The following is a 19,349-nucleotide window of genomic DNA, read 5'->3' as shown; positions in this document are numbered from 1 at the left end:
CACAAGTATAGACTATAGAACATTAGCGGAAGGGGCTCCGTTCCACAAACCGATCTTAGTGCAACTGTTGTATGTAAACCAATATCAATGTATGGGAGTTTTGGGACCAAAGGTCTTTTGTCACGGGATAAAGCGATCCCTAGGTCACTGATATGTTTAGGCGATAGTACTATATCATATTTCGTTAAAAGTAGCACGCCAATGTCCGAACCAGGAACGTTAACGAGGCACTTTTGTAATTTCGACTTGTATCCTAGTATTCATTTAATATCCTTTGGTGACTGATGTTATAAACAATTGCAATATGAACCTTAAACAATGTCCCGTGTGGGTATGAATGTACCATGCATGTTCTTTCTGCTTGAAATAACTCAACAATTATGAGTAAGTACGTGTAAGTAACGTAGTGTCCGAACATATGCCTTACTTATCAACAGCATTCAATAAAAAATGATACCAGTAAGATGGTAAGATGTGTAAGTGATGCTTTGTTTGCTATTTAAGCTTGAAATAAAGGTCTACCTTAAAAAAATATTCTAGCGTTTAACTTGCAATTGACTCAGTTAGGAAATCTTTTCCCGAACATTTGGTATCATCACTATTTGATAGAGATTCATAAACACATGGAGTAGTGACCACATCCTCAAACTACCATCATACCCCTCACCATAGAAGAACAAAGAAAACTTAGATTTTGTATGTTTTTGTATCCAGTGGACACGAAAATGGTGGTTTTGGTCACATATTTTGGTGGCAGATAGCTTTTTTGGGTCAAAATGCACATTTATGTTGTAAACATAGAGAAGATCAAATAATGTCCTCTAAAAAGGTACTTTGTTCATTGAATCCTCTTTCTATCATTTATGTGACTGTTTGCAATTTGTAGACTTGAACTATGCCAATTTAAAACTACAACCTTGCACAAATTGAGAGAGAGAGTGAGAAATAATAAGGTCAAAATGGTAAATTTTGCGCTATTTTCGTTTTCTAGTTATTGGAAAATGAACTGCAATGTAATATCAGCGTTATCAACCAGGCCATTTGATATTCTAAAATGTGCACATATGGTAATATTTTATCCCATCCGCCATTTTGTGAAAATGTGGCATTGTTGGCCCCATTCTTAATTTGATTTATAATAGCGTCATACAACACATACATATCACCGTTTTCAAATACCATTTATATATAGCATAATATTAAAGATTTGCCTGGAGTCAATGACTGTTTTAAACCACTAAAGAGGACACTTTGAAGGTCAATGTCAATTTGAAGGTTAAGTTCTAATATGAAAGCAAACACAGTATAAAAAATGTTACAAATGCACATACAACTATTGTTACTGGTTCTGGGTATGCTTGGTGAAGCCCTGTAGAATGTACGAAGAAACATGTTCACAGCGAAATAATAACTGCTCCCTCTTACAAATTGACTACATACTGTGGCCTCAATCTCAAGACAAATAAAGGTATATGTTAACCTTAGAATCTGTCATTAAGGTCAGAATAGTTATGAATACACAATTGATGCACCATTATGACAACATGTGTAATTACATGGAGCATCCATAAGAGAATGTCACTTAAACCACAAAACCCGTATAATTCGGTATGACGAGAAAGTAGAGTATTGAAAAGTAGCAACAGATGAATTATGTCTCGAGGAAACCGAGATATAACCGAGGAATATCATTACTCCGTATAAAAAATATTGTGGCTCTGTAGTGATGCTGCGTTCCAGACACACTTCTGCAGCCGTGTGTTGAATACGCATAAAGTCGGAAAGCGCACGTAAAGTCCAAAACTCTCTCTCTCTCCGCAGGCAGACCCGTGAAGATCCAGGGTAGAATAGGTCTTCAGCAACCCATGCTTGTCGTAAGAGGCGACTAACGGGATCGGGTGGTCAGGCTCGCTGACTTGGTTGATGCATGTTATCGATCCCAATTGTGTGGATCGATGCTCATGTTGTCAATCACTTGATTGTCTATTCCAGACTCGATTACTTACAAACCGCCGCCGTATACCTGGAATATTGCTGGGTGCGGCGTTAAACAACAAACAAACAAACAAATCGCAGGTAACAAACAAACACTTACATACACTTTCTTATGCAAATTGTGTGATACATTCGCATACATTCTCTGGATACGATCCAATTTATAGAGCTGAGTTAATCGAGACGGGTTATTCTCTGTTACATAGGCGACCCAGGACAGGCAAATGCATGCTTGTAACTGTGATCTAGTTGATCATATTGAAATAAAACTTATGATATTCTTATGGTGACGCCACGTTATAAATTCAAAGAAGACAACTTTCTCAACATTGCTGACACATCTGTGTGTTTTGTTGAAGAGTTTGTCAGTTTGAATTGAATTCCCTGGAAGTGTCCTTAAATTCCACTAGAGCATTTGCCCTCCTGTTATACAAGCACAATTAAACAAAACAGCAGCACGCCCATAACTACAGACGATGCTTTCAAGCAACATGTTGTTGAGAGCTATGTTTCAGATGGCAATATGGCTGCACAGTCATGTACCAAAGTCTAGCTTTGAGAATACAGTGGGCCATGGATGGAAACGAGGTGATGATGGGGTTCTTGAACGCAACATGTGTGTGAACCAGTGCGTACCCGTCCAAGTCAGATATATCACTCATCACATCTGCAGTGACAGGTTATGTGTCGCGTCCAGAAAGTCCTTGCCTAATGCGCCTTGATTCGCTGTGCAGAGTTGTGTCCCTTGGGTACGCCAGAAACCTATGATTGTGGGTTCGAATCCCGGTTCGCCCCGATTATGTTTCTAGGTTTGTCAGTACCATACCCGTGCTCGTGGGTTTCACCGAAGTGGTAAACGTCTGAGACCTGCATCACTTCGGGCTTTGCTCCCACATTAAGCTGTGATACAACTGGAATATTGCTAAAAGCGGCGTTAAACCCAACTCACTCACTCACTCATTGCCTCATGGCTGAGCTGCCATGTACTGAACATTTCAACATTCAGCCCATGATGATGAACCGGAAGCCTAGGAGTAACAGTGACTAATTGCATCTTACTGTATTTGAAAAAAAGACTTATTGACATTATTGAAGCAATCGGAGATAATTATCTTATAAATGACAATAACTTGTTCGACGAACTTCCAGTTTCGAAATCTAAATTTTGACATTTTTAACATCTCATACGTTCCGAAATGAAGTCGATATATTGTCTTTCTTATGCATTGGTGGTATCTTAGTGGCCATTTTGTTCTATTGAATAAATCAAGATGATCTATGGAATATAGTGTTCAATTTATCATGTGTTCAAATAAATACATTTTGTGTTGGAATATGTAATTTAATATGAACAAGCGAGTGGGATCAAATTTACTAAATTTTCAGAAGTGATGTTATACCTACATTACTTGATTTTTATTTTTTATTAGCTCCTAACGTATGTTGTCAGATTTTGAAATAGCAAACGACATGACAGACAATATAGACATTACATTATCTTCAGTTTGTAATCATTTGAAAATGAAAATAGAATTGTTTCCATGTTTTCCACACATTTGGGCTTGATTAAAACATGTTTGGTTATTGTTCAATTTTTGGTTTCCCATTTCATAACATTGATTGTGCGATAAAATGACCATTCCAGTACACAAACTAACTTGTTAAGAGCCATTTTTTTTATGTGACAAATGTGACACCAAAAATGTTCATTTTCCACAAAAAAACATGTCTGTCACCAAAGAAATAATTTTCTTATGCGTACATGACAAAAGTGGTTGTGGTTTGTTCTACTGTGGGGAGGGGTTACTCCTAAAAAAAAACCGACTTTCATGGGGTTGCCGGTATGGTCGCTTGTACGTTTGTGAATATATACGTGATATCTGAAGTATACTGGTTTTTAATACCAAATTCACTATGAATTCGACGACAAATGCAACCTAATCCATACTATGTATCTAAAGACTCGCCAGGAAAACTAGTTTTATTCATACATTAAGGTATACTCACTTTGATTTAAATCCAATTATGTATCAATCATTATATATAATAGTCAAAATAAGGAACTGCCTCAGGCATTCAATCAAAGTGTGAATGAGTGCATCTGCAATAATGTTACATTCGTAGGGTGACATAAGCAGGAATAGTCAAACAAAAAGAGATTTATAGTTTTCACCTAAGAGTATGTTTGATTCAGAATTATTAAGAATTGAATAAATATACCCTGCAAATATATCTTTGCTTTTTCCCAGACCTTCACACTACACAAAAGAACGTCTCCGGTCACGAAGAACAGGACGACCATGAACGCCATGAAGGTCATAATAGTAGTGAAAGTCACCAAAGTCATCATGGTCAACATGGAAGCCACGACATTCATGGAAGTAGCGGAAGTGAGGAACATCATGGTCGTGATGGCAGCCACCACGACCGTCATGGAAGTAGCAGAAGTGAGGAACATCATGGTCGTGATGGCAGCCACCACGACAGTCATGGAAGTAGCGGAAGTGAGGAACATCATGGTCGTGATGGCAGACACCACGATGGTCATGGAAGTAGTGGAAGTGAGGAACATCATGGTCGTGATGGCAGCCACCAAAACAGTCATGGAAGAAGCGGAAGTGAGGAACATCATGGTCGTGATGGCAGCCACCACGACAGTCATGGAAGTAGCGGAAGTGAGGAACATCATGGTCGTGATGGCAGCAACCATGACAGTCATAGAAGTAGCGGAAGTGAGGAACATCATGGTCGTGATGGCAGACACCATGACAGTCATGAAAGTAGCGGAAGTGAGGAACATCAAAGTCGTCATGGCAGACACCACGACAGTCATGGAAGTAGCGGAAGTGAAGAACATCATGGTCGTGGTGGCAGCCACCACGACAGTCATAAAAGTAGCGGAAGTGAGGAACATCATGGTCGTGATGGCAGCCACCACGACAGTCGTGGAAGTAGCGGAAGTGAGGAACATCATGGTCGTCATGGCAGACACCATGACCGTCATGGAAGTAGCGGAAGTGAGGAACATCATGATCGTGATGGCAGCCACCACGACCGTCATGGAAGTAGCGGAAGTGAGGAACATCATGGTCGTGATGACAGCCACCACGACAGTAATGGGAGTAGCGGAAGTGAGGAACATCATGGTCGTGATGGCAGCCACCATGACCGTCATGGAAGTAGCGGAAGTGAGGAACATCATGGTCGTGATGGCAGCCACCACGACAGTCATGGAAGTAGCGGAAGTGAGGAACATCATGGTCGTGATGGCAGACACCACGACAGTCATGGAAGAAGCGGAAACAAAGAACATGAAGGTCACCATGGCAGCCATGAAAGTGGGGAACATGACAACCACAAAGGAAATACAAGTAGCGAAAGTCACGAAGACCATGGCCATCTCGGCCACAACGAAACTCTTAGCAGTATTGAAAGCCACGAACATCATGATCGTCGTGGCAGCCACCACGACAGTCATGGAAGTAGCGGAAGTGAGGAACATCATGGTCGTCATGGCAGCCACCATGACAGTAATGGAAATAGCGGAAGTGAGGAACATCATGGACGTCATGGCAGACACCACGACAGTCATGGAAGTAGCGGTAGTGAAGAACATCATGGTCGTGATGGCAGACACCATGACCGTCATGGAAGTAGCGGAAGTGAGGAACATCATGGTCGTGATGGCAGCCACCACGACAGTCATGGAAGTAGCGGAAGTGAGGAACATAATGGTCGTGATGGCAGCCACCATGACAGTCATGGAAGTAGCGGAAGTGAGGAACATCATAGTCGTGATGGCAGACACCACGACAGTCATGGAAGTAGTGGAAGTGAGGAACATCATGGTCGTCGTGGCAGACACCACGACAGTCATGGAAGTAGTGGAAGTGAGGAACATCATGGTCGTGATGGCAGACACCATGACCGTCATGGAAGTAGCGGAAGTGAGGAACATCATGGTAGTCGTGGCAGACACCACGACAGTTACGGAAGTAGCGGAAGTGAGGAACATCATGGACGTGATGGCAGCCACCATGACAGTCATGGAAGTAGCGGAAGTGAGAAACATCATGGTCGTGATGGCAGCCACCACGACAGTCATGGAAGTAGCGGAAGTGAGGAACATCATGGTCGTGATGGCAGCCACCATGACCGTCATGGAAGTAGTGGAAGTGAGGAACATCATGGTCGTCGTGGCAGACACCACGACAGTTATGGAAGTAGCGGAAGTGAGGAACATCATGGACGTGATGGCAGCCACCATGACCGTCATGGAAGTAGCGGAAGTGAGGAACATCATGGTCGTGATGGCAGACACCACGACAGTCATGGAAGTAGTGGAAGTGAGGAACATCATGGTCGTCGTGGCAGACACCACGACAGTTACGGAAGTAGCGGAAGTGAGGAACATCATGGACGTGATGGCAGCCACCATGACAGTCATGGAAGTAGTGGAAGTGAGGAACATCATGGTCGTCGTGGCAGACACCACGACAGTTACGGAAGTAGCGGAAGTGAGGAACATCATGGACGTGATGGCAGACACCACGACAGTCATGGAAGTAGCGGAAGTGAGGAACATCATGGTCGTGATGGCAGCCACCATGACAGTCATAGAAGTAGCGGAAGTGAGGAACATCATGGTCGTGATGGCAGACACCACGACAGTCATGAAAGTAGCAGAAGTGGGGAACATCATGATCGTCGTGGCAGACACCACGATAGTCATGGAAGTAGCGGAAGTGAGGAACATCATGGTCGTGATGGCAGCCACCATAACAGTCATGGAAGTAGCGGAAGTGAGGAACACCATGGTCGTGATGGCAGGCACCATGACCGTCATGGAAGTAGCGGAAGTGAGGAACATCATGGTCGTGGTGGCAGACACCATGACCGTCATAGAAGTAGCGGAAGTGAGGAACATCATGGTCGTGATGGCAGGCACCATGCCCGTCATGGAAGTAGCGGAAGTGAGGAACATCATGGTCGTGATGGCAGCCAATACAATTGTCATGAAAGTAGCGGAAGTGAGGAACATCATAGTCGTGATGGCAGGCACCATGACCGTCATGGAAGTAGCGGAAGTGAGGAACATCATGGTCGTGATGGCAGCCACCACGACAGTCATAGAAGTAGCGGAAGTGAGGAACATCATGGTCGTGATGGCAGCCACTACAATTGTCATGGAAGTAGCGGAAGTGAGGAACATCATGGTCGTGATGGCAGGCACCATGACCGTCGTGAAAGTAGCGGAAGTGAGGAACATCATGGTCGTGATGGCAGCCATCACGACAATCATGGATGTAGCGGAAGTAAGGAACATCATAGTCGTCATGGCAGCCGCTACAATTGTCAGGGAAGTAGCAGAAGTGAGGAACATCATGATCGTCATGGCAGACACCATGACAGTCATGGAAGCAGCGGAAGGGAGGAACATCATGGTCGTGATGGCGGCAACTCCGATTGTCATGGAAGTAGCAGAAGTGAGGAACATCATGGTCGTCATGGCAGACACCATGACAGACACGGAAGTAGCGGAAGTGAGGAACATCATGGTCGTCATGGCAGGCACCATTAGAGTCACGAATATCATGGTCGTCATGGCAGCCAACACTACAGTCACTGAATTAGCGCAAGTCACGAAGATCATGGTCATCATGGCAGCCGCGAAAGTCTTTGAAGAAGCGGAAGCCAGGAGCTTCATGGTCATCATGGCAGCTGCATGTAACTCACAGCGACACTCGCCCGATATTTCACAGTTCAACCAGTTCCCTGTTACCGTTTTCAAATCCGATAGAATAATAATGCCTCGATACTGGATATGTAGTCATCAGTATATTATGTCAACAAACATAGCATCTAAAATGCTCTTTAGCATTTTATTCCTTTATTTAATGCATGAAGACTTAAATAAAAAGAAGAATTAAACCCGTCAATCTGGCAGTTACGGAGAAGTTGTTTTGATACACCGCAAAAGACAGAACGTATTAAGGTAAAGAGAGCTGCTGACAATGACTGGTTTTTGGACAACCTACCTTATCGTAGTGTGCTGTACGTATCAGTATTTCCATCTATAAATCATGTATATACGTATAAACCTGCTCTTTTCATTGTTTTTACCCAAGAATCCAGTACGAGAACATCCTCTCAACCTCTTACCTCATCCTCATTTAGGCTCTTGGTAAAGAGCCTGACATTCAGAGGTATTGTTACAGCTTTCCTATCCATGGAAATTCCAATCACCGCTTTCTTTGATTATACGTAGGGTGCATTCGCGACCTGTTTGGAATATTAACATTCGTATGGTTTAGTTCAGACAATCAAGGCCATTTATTCACTCAACTTGGAACAAATTGCAACAGAACTTATTTCACCACAATGCATATCTGTAAGGGCCCAAGAACAACCTACTAAATGTCCTAAGCAATCCTAGTTTGGGAAATATGTCTAATTTGCATAATCTAATATGGCCACCAATTATCAATACATCTTCCATATTTCAGATGAGGTTAAATATGTTGATGAAAAAAGCATATGTTTTATTGCGAAATAGCTAACATGGCCGCCAAGAGATTGTTGGATAGACATGGAATATCAATACACTGTTGGTCTCTGATGACATATTTGAGTAATTTGAACTTCTATAGTGGGGTAAACAAACCCAAAGAAGCGTGTAGAATACTCAATCATTTGCATACATCCGATATAACAAGGTAATAAGTAGATACAGACAATAACAATCAACATTGGTATTTAAACTCCCCAAAACATGTCATTTAAGAGATGAATATTGATATTTGGTGGTTATATTAGATGTATGCAAATAACTGAGTATTCTACATGCATCCTTGGGTCTGTTTACTCCAATATAGAAGTTCAAATTACTCAAATATGTCACCAGAGACCAACAGTGTATTGATATTCCATGTCTACCAAGCAATCTCTTGGCTGCCATCTTGGACTTTTTGGGTACCAGGGGCCTCTGTTGATGGCGTGTCTTATCTATAAATGTTAACTATACTACGGTGAGTTAGTGTACCAAGTAATAACTATGTATGTAAGTCCTAGCAAACTGTTTTTGAGTTAAACGATCCCACAGTCTAAACTCACATTAAGGAAACTTGTCGGCCGTCTTAGAAACACAGTATGGCTATTTCGCAATAGAACACATGTTTTTTTCATCAAAAGATTGTACCTCATCTGAAATATGGAAGATATATTGATAATTGGCGGCCATATTGGATAATGCAAATTAGACATAATTTCCCAAATAGGATCGCTTGGGGCGTTTAGTATGTTGTTCTTGGGGATTTTTTAGAAATGCATTGTAGTGAAATAAATTATGTTTCAATTTGTTTCAAGTGAAACCTTATTTTGCCTGGACTAGAGGGGTCCTTACTATGTCAAGAAACAGTTGAGACAGTGAAGAGTGCCAAAACGGCCTCTTTGTTTCCATACGTTTGTTTCTTAACTAGAAACGGTTCTCAAATTTGTTTGTGAGGAAACATATGCCTACATTAACATCTGATGATAAGGGACTGTCCATTAGCAGCGAGCATATTGAACCAACTGTGAGACCCCATCTTACTGCCAGGTTGACAAGCGAAAAAGCTTTGAGTACGTTCCGCCAAAACATCACACGTGGTTCCAAAGGCATCCATGTCAAAGGTAACACTTGTATAACGGTCAGTGGCGAGGGCCCCGTTCCACAAAGCGATCTAACTGCTGCCTTTGTGTATGTAAACCTGTGTTAAAGTATCGGAGTTGAGCTCGTCATGGGAATAAGATCGGTTTATGAAACGTGGCCCTCAGCCTGGTTCCCTGGGTATGCGCTCAGTGTAGCGGAGCGCAGCATACCCAGGGAACCAGGCTGCGTGGCCCTGGGCTTGTCGGTCGGCTTTTAAGTACAGCTGCACTCAATACTCAGGAGGTACATGAACTTGCTTGTGGCATTAACGCACGCTCAGGTCATAGGTTCTTGTGTCCAGGATCAAGAGATGCTGAGGTCACTGACATGTGTAGACGAGAGAACGTTAAAGTGGCATATTTGTAATTTCGGGTTGTGAGCTAGAATTCATCATTCGGTGACTGATGTTATAAACAATTAGAATGATATAAACCCTAAAACATGTTCTGTGCTTGTGTTACGGTACCAACTTGTTCTTCTTGTTTGAATCAACTCAACAATTATTAACTAATGCAAAATTGTTATGGATGAGCAACTTCTTTATTACAATTGGGCGACGTTTCGGTGTAAATTCTAACACCGTTATCAAACAAATGATGTACAAACTAGGTATGAGCATGATATATATACATAACAATAGATAGATGTTTATATAACAGATAAGGTTGATGTACACTGATTGATTAGGTAGTTATGATAAACAAGTTTATACAAGAGATAGGGTTGATGTACAGTGATTGATGGGTATGGGATTAACACTAGGATTACTAAGAAGGAATGTATGGGAAGCCAGTGGGGAGATAATAGTTCAGTGTTGTTTTGGCGAGCTGATGAGATCATGGTAAGCTGGAGGGATGTAGTATCCTTGATCTCTGTTTATGGCTGGCTGAATTCTTTTGATGTAAATGGCTTCTCTAAATTTTCTGAGCTTGAAGTCTTTCTGGTTTGTTGTTAAGATGTTGACGTTGTCCCACTTAATATTGTGGCTGGGGTGGATTTGGGTGTGGTCAGAGATAGCAGATTTAGAGTCTTTCTTTTTTTAGGACAGAGGTATGATGTTCTTTTTTAGCGTTGGTTGAGAGGTCTTGAAGTTTCACCTACATATGAGTCGCCACATTCACGCTTTATAAGGTACACAACACCAGCTGGATCTTGTTGGCGTGTGCTAGGTGGCATTGAGGAGGTTCTGAATTGTCTGGCCTCTCTGGGACACAACGTCTATATTGGCTTCATGTTTAAGTAGTCTGCGGATCTGATGGCTGGTAGTTCCTATGTAGGGCAGGCTGATAACGAAAGGGGCTGTTTGTTGGCGGGGAGGTTTATCACTGGTGTTGAGGGTGCGATTGATTGTTTGGTTGACTAACTTGTCAGGGTAATTGTTGTAACTGGTGAAGACAGTGCGGAGATGGTTGAGTTCGGCTTCTAGGATTTGGGGCGTGGAGGAGATGTTTTTGGCTCGTCTGGCTAGGGTGGAGACAAGGCTCTCACTCTAGAAGCAATACTAAACCCACAAAATAAACTAGAAACCTTCAAGGCCTTAGGCGTATTCTTAATCAAAACGGAACCAATAAAACGCATCTAAAAACACTATAATCTACCAATTCAAAATCACATAAACAAACAAACATCCACCATACCCAGCTCCCTTAGTTCTACTCCCCAACCCCATCGGCATCTATTCCAAATGTCAAAATTCCCAAATTCTATATAAGCAACCCCTAAAGCCCCCTCTTGGGTTGCACACACCACTTTCGCCCCTTTCGGAAACACATTAAATGGCCTGGCCGGGCCCGTGTGCGAAATACGCATCAGTCGGAAAGCGCACGTTAAATCTCCCAAGTAAGTAAGTAAGTCAGTAAGTAAGTAAGTAAGTAAGTAAGTAAGTAAGTAAGTAAGTAAGTAAGTAAGTAAGTAAGTAAGTAAGTAAGTAAGTAAGTAAGTAAGTAAGTAAGTAAGTAAGTAAGTAAGTAAGTAAGTAAGTAAGTAAGTAAGTAAGTAAGTAAGTAAGTAAGTAAGTAAGTAAGTAAGTAGTTTGTACATCATTTGCTTGATAACGGTGTTAGAATCTACACCGAAACGTCGCCCAATTGTAATAAAGAAGTTGCTCATCATAACAATTTTGTCTTAGTTACCATTCCAACTTCTAAATGCCAGTCAAAGAAGTCAACAATTATTGGTTAGTAACTTGCCGTCCTAACATATCCCTTAAGTAAGTAAGTAAGTAGTTTGTACACAACTCACCTCCCCAAAACATCACTCCCCACTTCCACTCCACCACCACTCACCACAACACAAGCTCTCCAACTCCCCAACACAACACCCAAACAACATGACTGACACCCGCAACGTCACAATCGCAGACATTCCAGCTCATTACTCACCCACGCCTGCGGAAGCGCACAACACTTCCGGGAGGTCACTCGAAAACATCGTCCCGACCGAGTATGGCGAAAACACGAAACACACCACCCCCACCAAACCAGCTAACTCGCCACCTCAAAAAACGCAAACTCGACACATCCACTCCACCTTCATCGCCAACACCCTCCCCGGCCGCCTTCCTCACTACCTTCGCCCTCTACTTCTTCTCAGCAGGCTCAGGCACCATTCTCTCACTAGAACTTTCGGCAGATAAAATAGGACTTTGGATTAAAAGAGAAAAAATAAATTACAACAATATTAAAAAAGCCAACAAAGGATACCAGATAACCTTCCCTAACCGAGAATCTTACAACGCAGCAAATAAAATAACTCAAATATTCCACGTCACAGTAATCAAACAAACAACTAATTGGCAACAATATACACGAGGCGTAATTAGGGTTAACCCAAGGGAAACAACTGAGGACTTACAATTATACTCTCTAGAAGCTAACATAAACCAAGACCATAACCCTCAACCCCTAATCACCAGCACGCGTAGAATAACCTCAACCAGAAACGGAAAAACGGTCCCAACCTCCATTGTCATAATCAACTTAAAAAACCCCGCTAAATTCCCTGAAGCCCCCAAACACATATCCTTCGGAGCCCACACCAACTTAGAAGTCAAACCCTATATAAAGCAGGTTAAGCAATGTTCAAAGTGCCTCAAATACAACCACACTGCCTCCCAATTCACATACCCTAAAACTAAATGTAAAAAATGCGCACAAACAGACTGCCCAGGCACATGCACACCCTGGTGCATCCACTGCAAATCCATCCAACACACTTCACTTTCAAACCAATGCCCACACAGACACACACTCACCCAGCATGTCAACAAACACATAAACATAGACACGGCTAAAATACAAACACGAAAATTTGCTACACCCGCATCCAAACCGCTCCTCCCTACACCACACCCAAACACCATCCCACAAACAAACACCACACCCATAACCGACAGCTCTGTCTGGGGCCCCTACCGAGAAACCGCACCCACCTCACACACACAAGCAGCCACTCAACCAACCACGAACCCTCCCACATCTCACATAGCCAAAACATCAACCCCCGCATGCAAAACAAACCACAAAACGACCGCCACAACACGACCCTCATCCAAGCACCCTACAGCCCACATGGCAACAACACTCCCCCACAAGCAAGCACAACAACAAAACACAAACACTAAGAAATCATCAGCTACACCCATCCCGCAAACACCTACACAACCCTCCACATCACATGCCTCCCCCATGGAAACTCAAACAGCTAACCCTAATCTAACCGATGACGAAGATTTCTCCCCTACTGAGGAAACAATAGAAACTAATCCAACTAAAACAAACCAACTTCCCAACCAGACAACACCCAAAACCTAAATAACCTCACCTTACTCCTAGCATACATGCATAGTCAAAACTCACCAAAAGTTAGCATGAAATCTTTCCACAAAGTAGCTTTCAATCTAAACTTAACCAATCTACCCTTCTTCCTCTTTAACCTCCGTCTAAAAGAAGTCACCGCATAAAATTGAAACTAAAAACTAAATCACCAATCACCCGAACCCAATAATGGAAGGACTAAATATTTTTCAGTGGAACGCCAACGGACTCACCTCCCACGGCCATGAACTAAAAACTAAATTTAAACTAAATAAAGGCCCTCACATTGCTTGTATCCAGGAAACCAAATTCTCAAACAAATCCAAATTTACACTACCTAACTACAACTCAGTTAGAACTGACAGAGCAAAACCCAAAACAAGAAGAGCCGCAGGAGGACTAATCATATTTATCAGGGAAGATATAAATTACGAAGAAATAAAAATAGACACGTCAAACCTAGAAGGCAACGGCATTAAAATCACATTGAATAACCGAAACATAAACATAATAAATATTTACCACTGGGCGGAACAAAAAGTCCAACCTGAGGACCTAAACAAACTACTCCAAATAAGCGATAAATCTACTATATTCCTAGGAGACTTTAACGCTCACCATCCTACATGGAGCATAGATGATAAAATAGATAATCATAGCAAATTAATCTCCGAATGGATAGAAATAAACGATCTAGTACTCCTAAATAGCAACCAACCCACGAGGTACGATAAGATAAACCAAAAAATGTCGGCTATCGACCTAACCATATGCACCGCAGATCTAGCTCAAAGTACTCAATGGGAAGTGCACGACGTCACGCTAGGTAGTGACCACTTCCCCATAAACATAACTATAGGAAATACAAACGTACCAATTCAAACAGAAAACCAAGAACCAAAATTCCATTACAGTAAAGCTAACTGGGACCAATTCCAAGATATCCGCAACGAAGCTAACTTAAACGAAATAGAAAATAATGATCCAGAAACCTATTGTAAAAACCTAACAGACTATATAATAAATGCAGCCAAAACCTCCATCCCCTTCAAAACATCCAAGACAGGCAAACCCACCGTACCATGGTGGAATGAGGAAATAGAACAGACTAGACGAAAACGTAAATCAGCCTTCAATAAAGCAAAACGCAACTACAAACATCTAAACATAGCCCACGATTTAAACCACCAGGTTAAAAAACTAGTCCAAATAGCCAAAAGTAGAGACTGGAAAAAATTCTGCGAAGGTATAAATAACCGTACAGATGCCAAAACGGTCTGGCGCCAAAATCCACGCCATTAGAGGCTTAAAACGACATAAAAAAACACCCAGCATCAACAACTCAACCAACCCCGCCCAAAATGCAAATAATCTCGCCAACCACTTTTCGACCGTTAGCAGTAACACCAGCTTCAACCAAAAATTCCAAGACAAACTTAAAACAGAAAACAAACCCACAAAAGAACCAAACAATAACAATCTGGAAATAAACCAACCCTACACAATGGAGGAGCTCCTCTATGTAATCCAAAACAGGAAAAAGGGCACAGCCCCAGGATTAGACCTAACTTCTTACCAAATAATTAAAAAACTCCCCCTAAAACTACTCCAGGCACTACTCAAACTATACAATCTCATCTACCTAAACGGACAGGTTCCTACTCCCTGGAAACAGGCCCTAGTCATACAAATCCCTAAACCTAATAAACCAGCTAATCAAGCTAACTCATATAGACCAATATCCCTAACTTCAAACTTATGTAAAGTAATGGAATCAATGGCTAAAAATAGATTACAACACTACCTAACCCAAAATAACATCATAAACCCAGCGGTTTCACTCCTGGCCGCTCAACCCTAGATAACCTCGCCCGACTAGAGCAAGATATTAAGACAGGACAACTAAATAAACAATATACCACAGGCATCTTCTTAGACTTCTCTAAAGCTTTCGACATGGTATGGCACGACGGGCTAATACAAAAACTTAAAAAAATAGAACACAAAGGTCAGATAATAAACTACATCCAGGACTTCCTAAACAATCGTAAAATAACCGTGGGTATAGACCAAACACTATCAGACCAATGTCCCCTAGAAAATGGCACTCCCCAGGGCAGTATCCTCAGCCCCACCCTCTTCAATATAATGATAAACGATCTATTCGAGGGCCTATCCCCTAAAGTAAACACTAAAAGCATTAAAATGGCCCAAAATTTACTCCAAAAATCTCTTAATAAAATACAACAATGGGCTGACAAATGGGGCTTCTCCCTTAACTCAGAAAAAACAACAGGAATAGTATTCAAACATAAAAACATGAAACCCGCCTCCCCAATCCTCCAGCTAAACAACCAAACAATCAAATTTCAAAAACAAACCAAATTCTTAGGACTTATTTTCGATGAACATCTCACCTGGGATGCTCACATACAAAACCTAACAACTAAATGCAGTAAAGACCTAAACACCCTAAGATGCCTAACTGGCTCTAACTGGGGAGCCTCCAAAGATACCCTAGACTACGGCTGCGCCATATGCAACGCCATAAACAACTCTCTATCTAAAAAACTTGACTCAATACAATATCAGGCTCCCAAGCTAATTACACGCACCCAACATGGCACTCCTACACTTCACTTCAGGCCTTAACAGGAGAAATGCCACTAAGTCTACGCAGGGAACAGCTAAGCTTAAATTTCTGGGCCGCGTCTCAATCAAACCCTCTCATCCAAAGCTTAATAAACCAAAATATCAGCCCCAAAAACCAAGCTCTAGCTCGTAAACACCCCTTACTTACCCCAATATCCCAAAGAATAACAAACTACCTAAATGAACACCAAATTAAAAATCTTAAACAAAACTGCAAACAATCAAATATCTTCACCCCTAAACTCAAAATACCCAAAATAGACACAACACTAGCTGGCCAAATAAATAAACAAACCGACCCAAACATAGCTAAAACCACCACACTAGCATACATACACGAAATTGGCCAAATTGGTGTCACATTTACACGGACGGATCTTCAGATCCGACCTCCAAACACACAGGTTTCGGAGCCCATACCACACAACCAACTAAAACCACACAATCCTTCCGACTCCCAAACAACCAATCAATATTCACGGCATGGCCTCAGCCCTCCATAATCAAGAATCCAAAAGCACAAAAAAATCCTAATACTTACCGACTCCCTAATTGGACTGCAACCCCTCGAAAACAAAAATACCAAAAACCGACCTAAATTAATGAATCAAATACTTAAAAGCTCCAACGACCTGACTAAGGCAGGCAAACAAATAACCTTCTTGTGGATACCCGCCCACGTAGGAATATACGGTAATGAAAACGCCGATAAGGCAGCCAAACTATCCCTCAAAATCCCAGAAATAAGCTCAAAATCAGAAATTAAAAGCGTAAACAAGCAAAAAATCGCCAAAACACTCAAATAGCCAAATCAAAAAAGTACTCAGCAAACCACTAACCAAACCAAATTTTTTCCATCCATCAAAAAAAATCGACAGAGTAATCACTAAACTCCAAACAGGACACACCAACCTAAGTAACCACCTAACATTTTTTAAAAACACACACTACAGGTAACTGCCCACACTGCAAACAACTAGAAACCCCAGAACACGCACTCATCCACTGCACACACTACCTAACACATCGAACCGCATTACAAACCACCCTCAATCAAAACAAGGCTCCCACTCTAGAAGCAATACTAAACCCACAAAATAAACTAGAAACCTTCAAGGCCTTAGGCGTATTCTTAATCAAAACGGAACCAATAAAACGCATCTAAAAACACTATAATCTACCAAATCAAAATCACATAAACAAATAAACATCCACCATACCCAGCTCCCTTTGTTCTACTCCCCAACCCCATCGGCATCTATTCCAAATGTCAAAATTCCCAAATTCTATATAAGCAACCCCTAAAGCCCCCTCTTGGGTTGCACACACCACTTTCGCCCCTTTCGGAAACACATTAAATGGCCTGGCCGGGCCCGTGTGCGAAATACGCATCAGTCGGAAAGCGCACGTTAAATCTCCCGAGTAAGTAAGTAAGTAAGTAAGTAAGTAAGTAAGTAAGTAAGTAAGTAAGTAAGTAAGTAAGTAAGTAAGTAAGTAAGTAAGTAAGTGAGTAAGTAAGTAAGTAAGTAAGTAAGTAAGTAAGTAAGTAAGTAAGTAAGTAGTTTGTACATCATTTGCTTGATAACGGTGTTAGAATCTACACCGAAACGTCGCCCAATTGTAAGTAAGTAAGTAAGTAAGTAAGTAAGTAAGTAAGTAAGTAGTTTGTACATCATTTGCTTGATAACGGTGTTAGAATCTACACCGAAACGTCGCCCAATTGTAATAAAGAAGTTGCTCATCATAACAATTTTGTCTTAGTTACCATTCCAACTTCTAAATGCCAGTCAAAGAAGTCAACAATTATTGGTTAGTAACTTGCCGTCCGAACATATCCCTTACTTATTAACAAAAAAAATTAAAATGTTCAATAACCGACTCCAGTAAGATGTACTGGTAAGTTGTGTCTGCTATTTAAGCTTCAAAGTATAAGGATTAAAGCAAAAAGCTACATTTTAGCATTTAACTTACAATTTATTTTATTGAGGAAATCGTTTCGCGAACACTTGTTATCGTCACTATTTCATAGCGATTTACCAACACATGCTTCTGAAATATTCGGAATAGTACATGGACCCTGCTTTTAGATGAGGGTTCCTTATGGTAATAGAAAGCATTTTATCGATTCTATTTTCGGTGCATATACAGGTCTTACACCAGTGACTATACACGTCTTATATATCCAATTTGAAAGTATACTGGTTTTTGCCTATTCAAAAATTCATAATGAATTCAATGTATTTAAGTTGTCAATGCAAGAGAATAACCAGTCTAGACTATCTGCGAATCAGATTCCAAAATAGAGCAAAATAACTGTGAAAATTGTATGAATGGATCACTGAAAAGCAGTGATGACACCAGGTGTTCGCGAAAAGGTAAACATGTCCTGCCTTCCCGGTAGTACCCGCCATTAACACAGTTTGCATAAGTATTTATTGCCTGACTCCGGACATTAGTTCTTCTGCCATGCCACGGAGGCCTGTAAACAAACCAGACAATTGAGTGATCGATGAACCAGACTTGAACCAAAAGATGCAAAATGCAACCTAATCCATAGTATTTATCTTAAGACATTGGGTGAAATTACCTTTACGACAAACACAGACCTTTACGTCAACCACGTCTAATTCAAATTCAGTTATATATCTATCATTTCATATGTACCAATCTCATATATAATTGTCAAAATAGGGAACTGAACTGCATCGGATACTTCCAAATCTGGTAACACAATAACGTGAAATTCAGAGTGAGTCTAAATATAGGGTTACGAAAACAGCATAAGTAAACACACAGACCGCCGTCATATAGTTGGGATATATATATATATGGGTGAGGCGTTAAACAAACAACAAACATATAATGCATTACCACTGGGTGAATAATAGGCTTCAGAAAGGGCAGTGTCCTGTATCTCACGACAGGAAAGGGACTTAACTCTGTACGGTGAATTATGCCTCAAGTAATGTTAGAGAATGAATCAAAGTGTGAATGGATGCATCTGCAATAATATTTATTTGATTTTGATAACAATCGGTCAAATACATAATTAATTTAGAATTGATAAAGAATTGTATACATGTACGTAGCTATTATGTCTTTTCTTTATCCCAGACCTTCATACTACACACAAGAACGTCTCGAATCACGGAGATTATGACGACCACGATAGCCATGCTCATAATTATAGCCATGAA

General features: G+C 41.3%; 1 protein-coding gene across 1 annotated transcript in view; it reads left to right on the top strand.

The window, feature by feature from the left end:
• Positions 1-8,008, top strand: part of LOC139444849 (uncharacterized) — a 13,034-nt gene extending 5,026 nt beyond the window's left edge. The window contains exon 2 of the mRNA XM_071225836.1: positions 4,245-8,008. Within this exon, the coding sequence (XP_071081937.1) occupies positions 4,296-7,925 (3,630 nt within the window). The 5' untranslated portion in view covers positions 4,245-4,295 and the 3' untranslated portion in view covers positions 7,926-8,008. The remainder of the gene's footprint in view (positions 1-4,244) is intronic.
• The last annotated feature ends 11,341 nt before the right edge of the window (positions 8,009-19,349 follow it).

Source organism: Haliotis cracherodii, unplaced genomic scaffold, assembly GCF_022045235.1.
Source record: "Haliotis cracherodii isolate W230 unplaced genomic scaffold, xgHalCrac1.p SCAF_6, whole genome shotgun sequence".
NCBI classification, from domain to species: Eukaryota; Metazoa; Mollusca; class Gastropoda; order Lepetellida; family Haliotidae; genus Haliotis; species Haliotis cracherodii.
The sequence above is the reverse complement of the archived record's forward strand: the minus strand, read 5'-3'. Positions and strand labels throughout refer to the sequence as shown.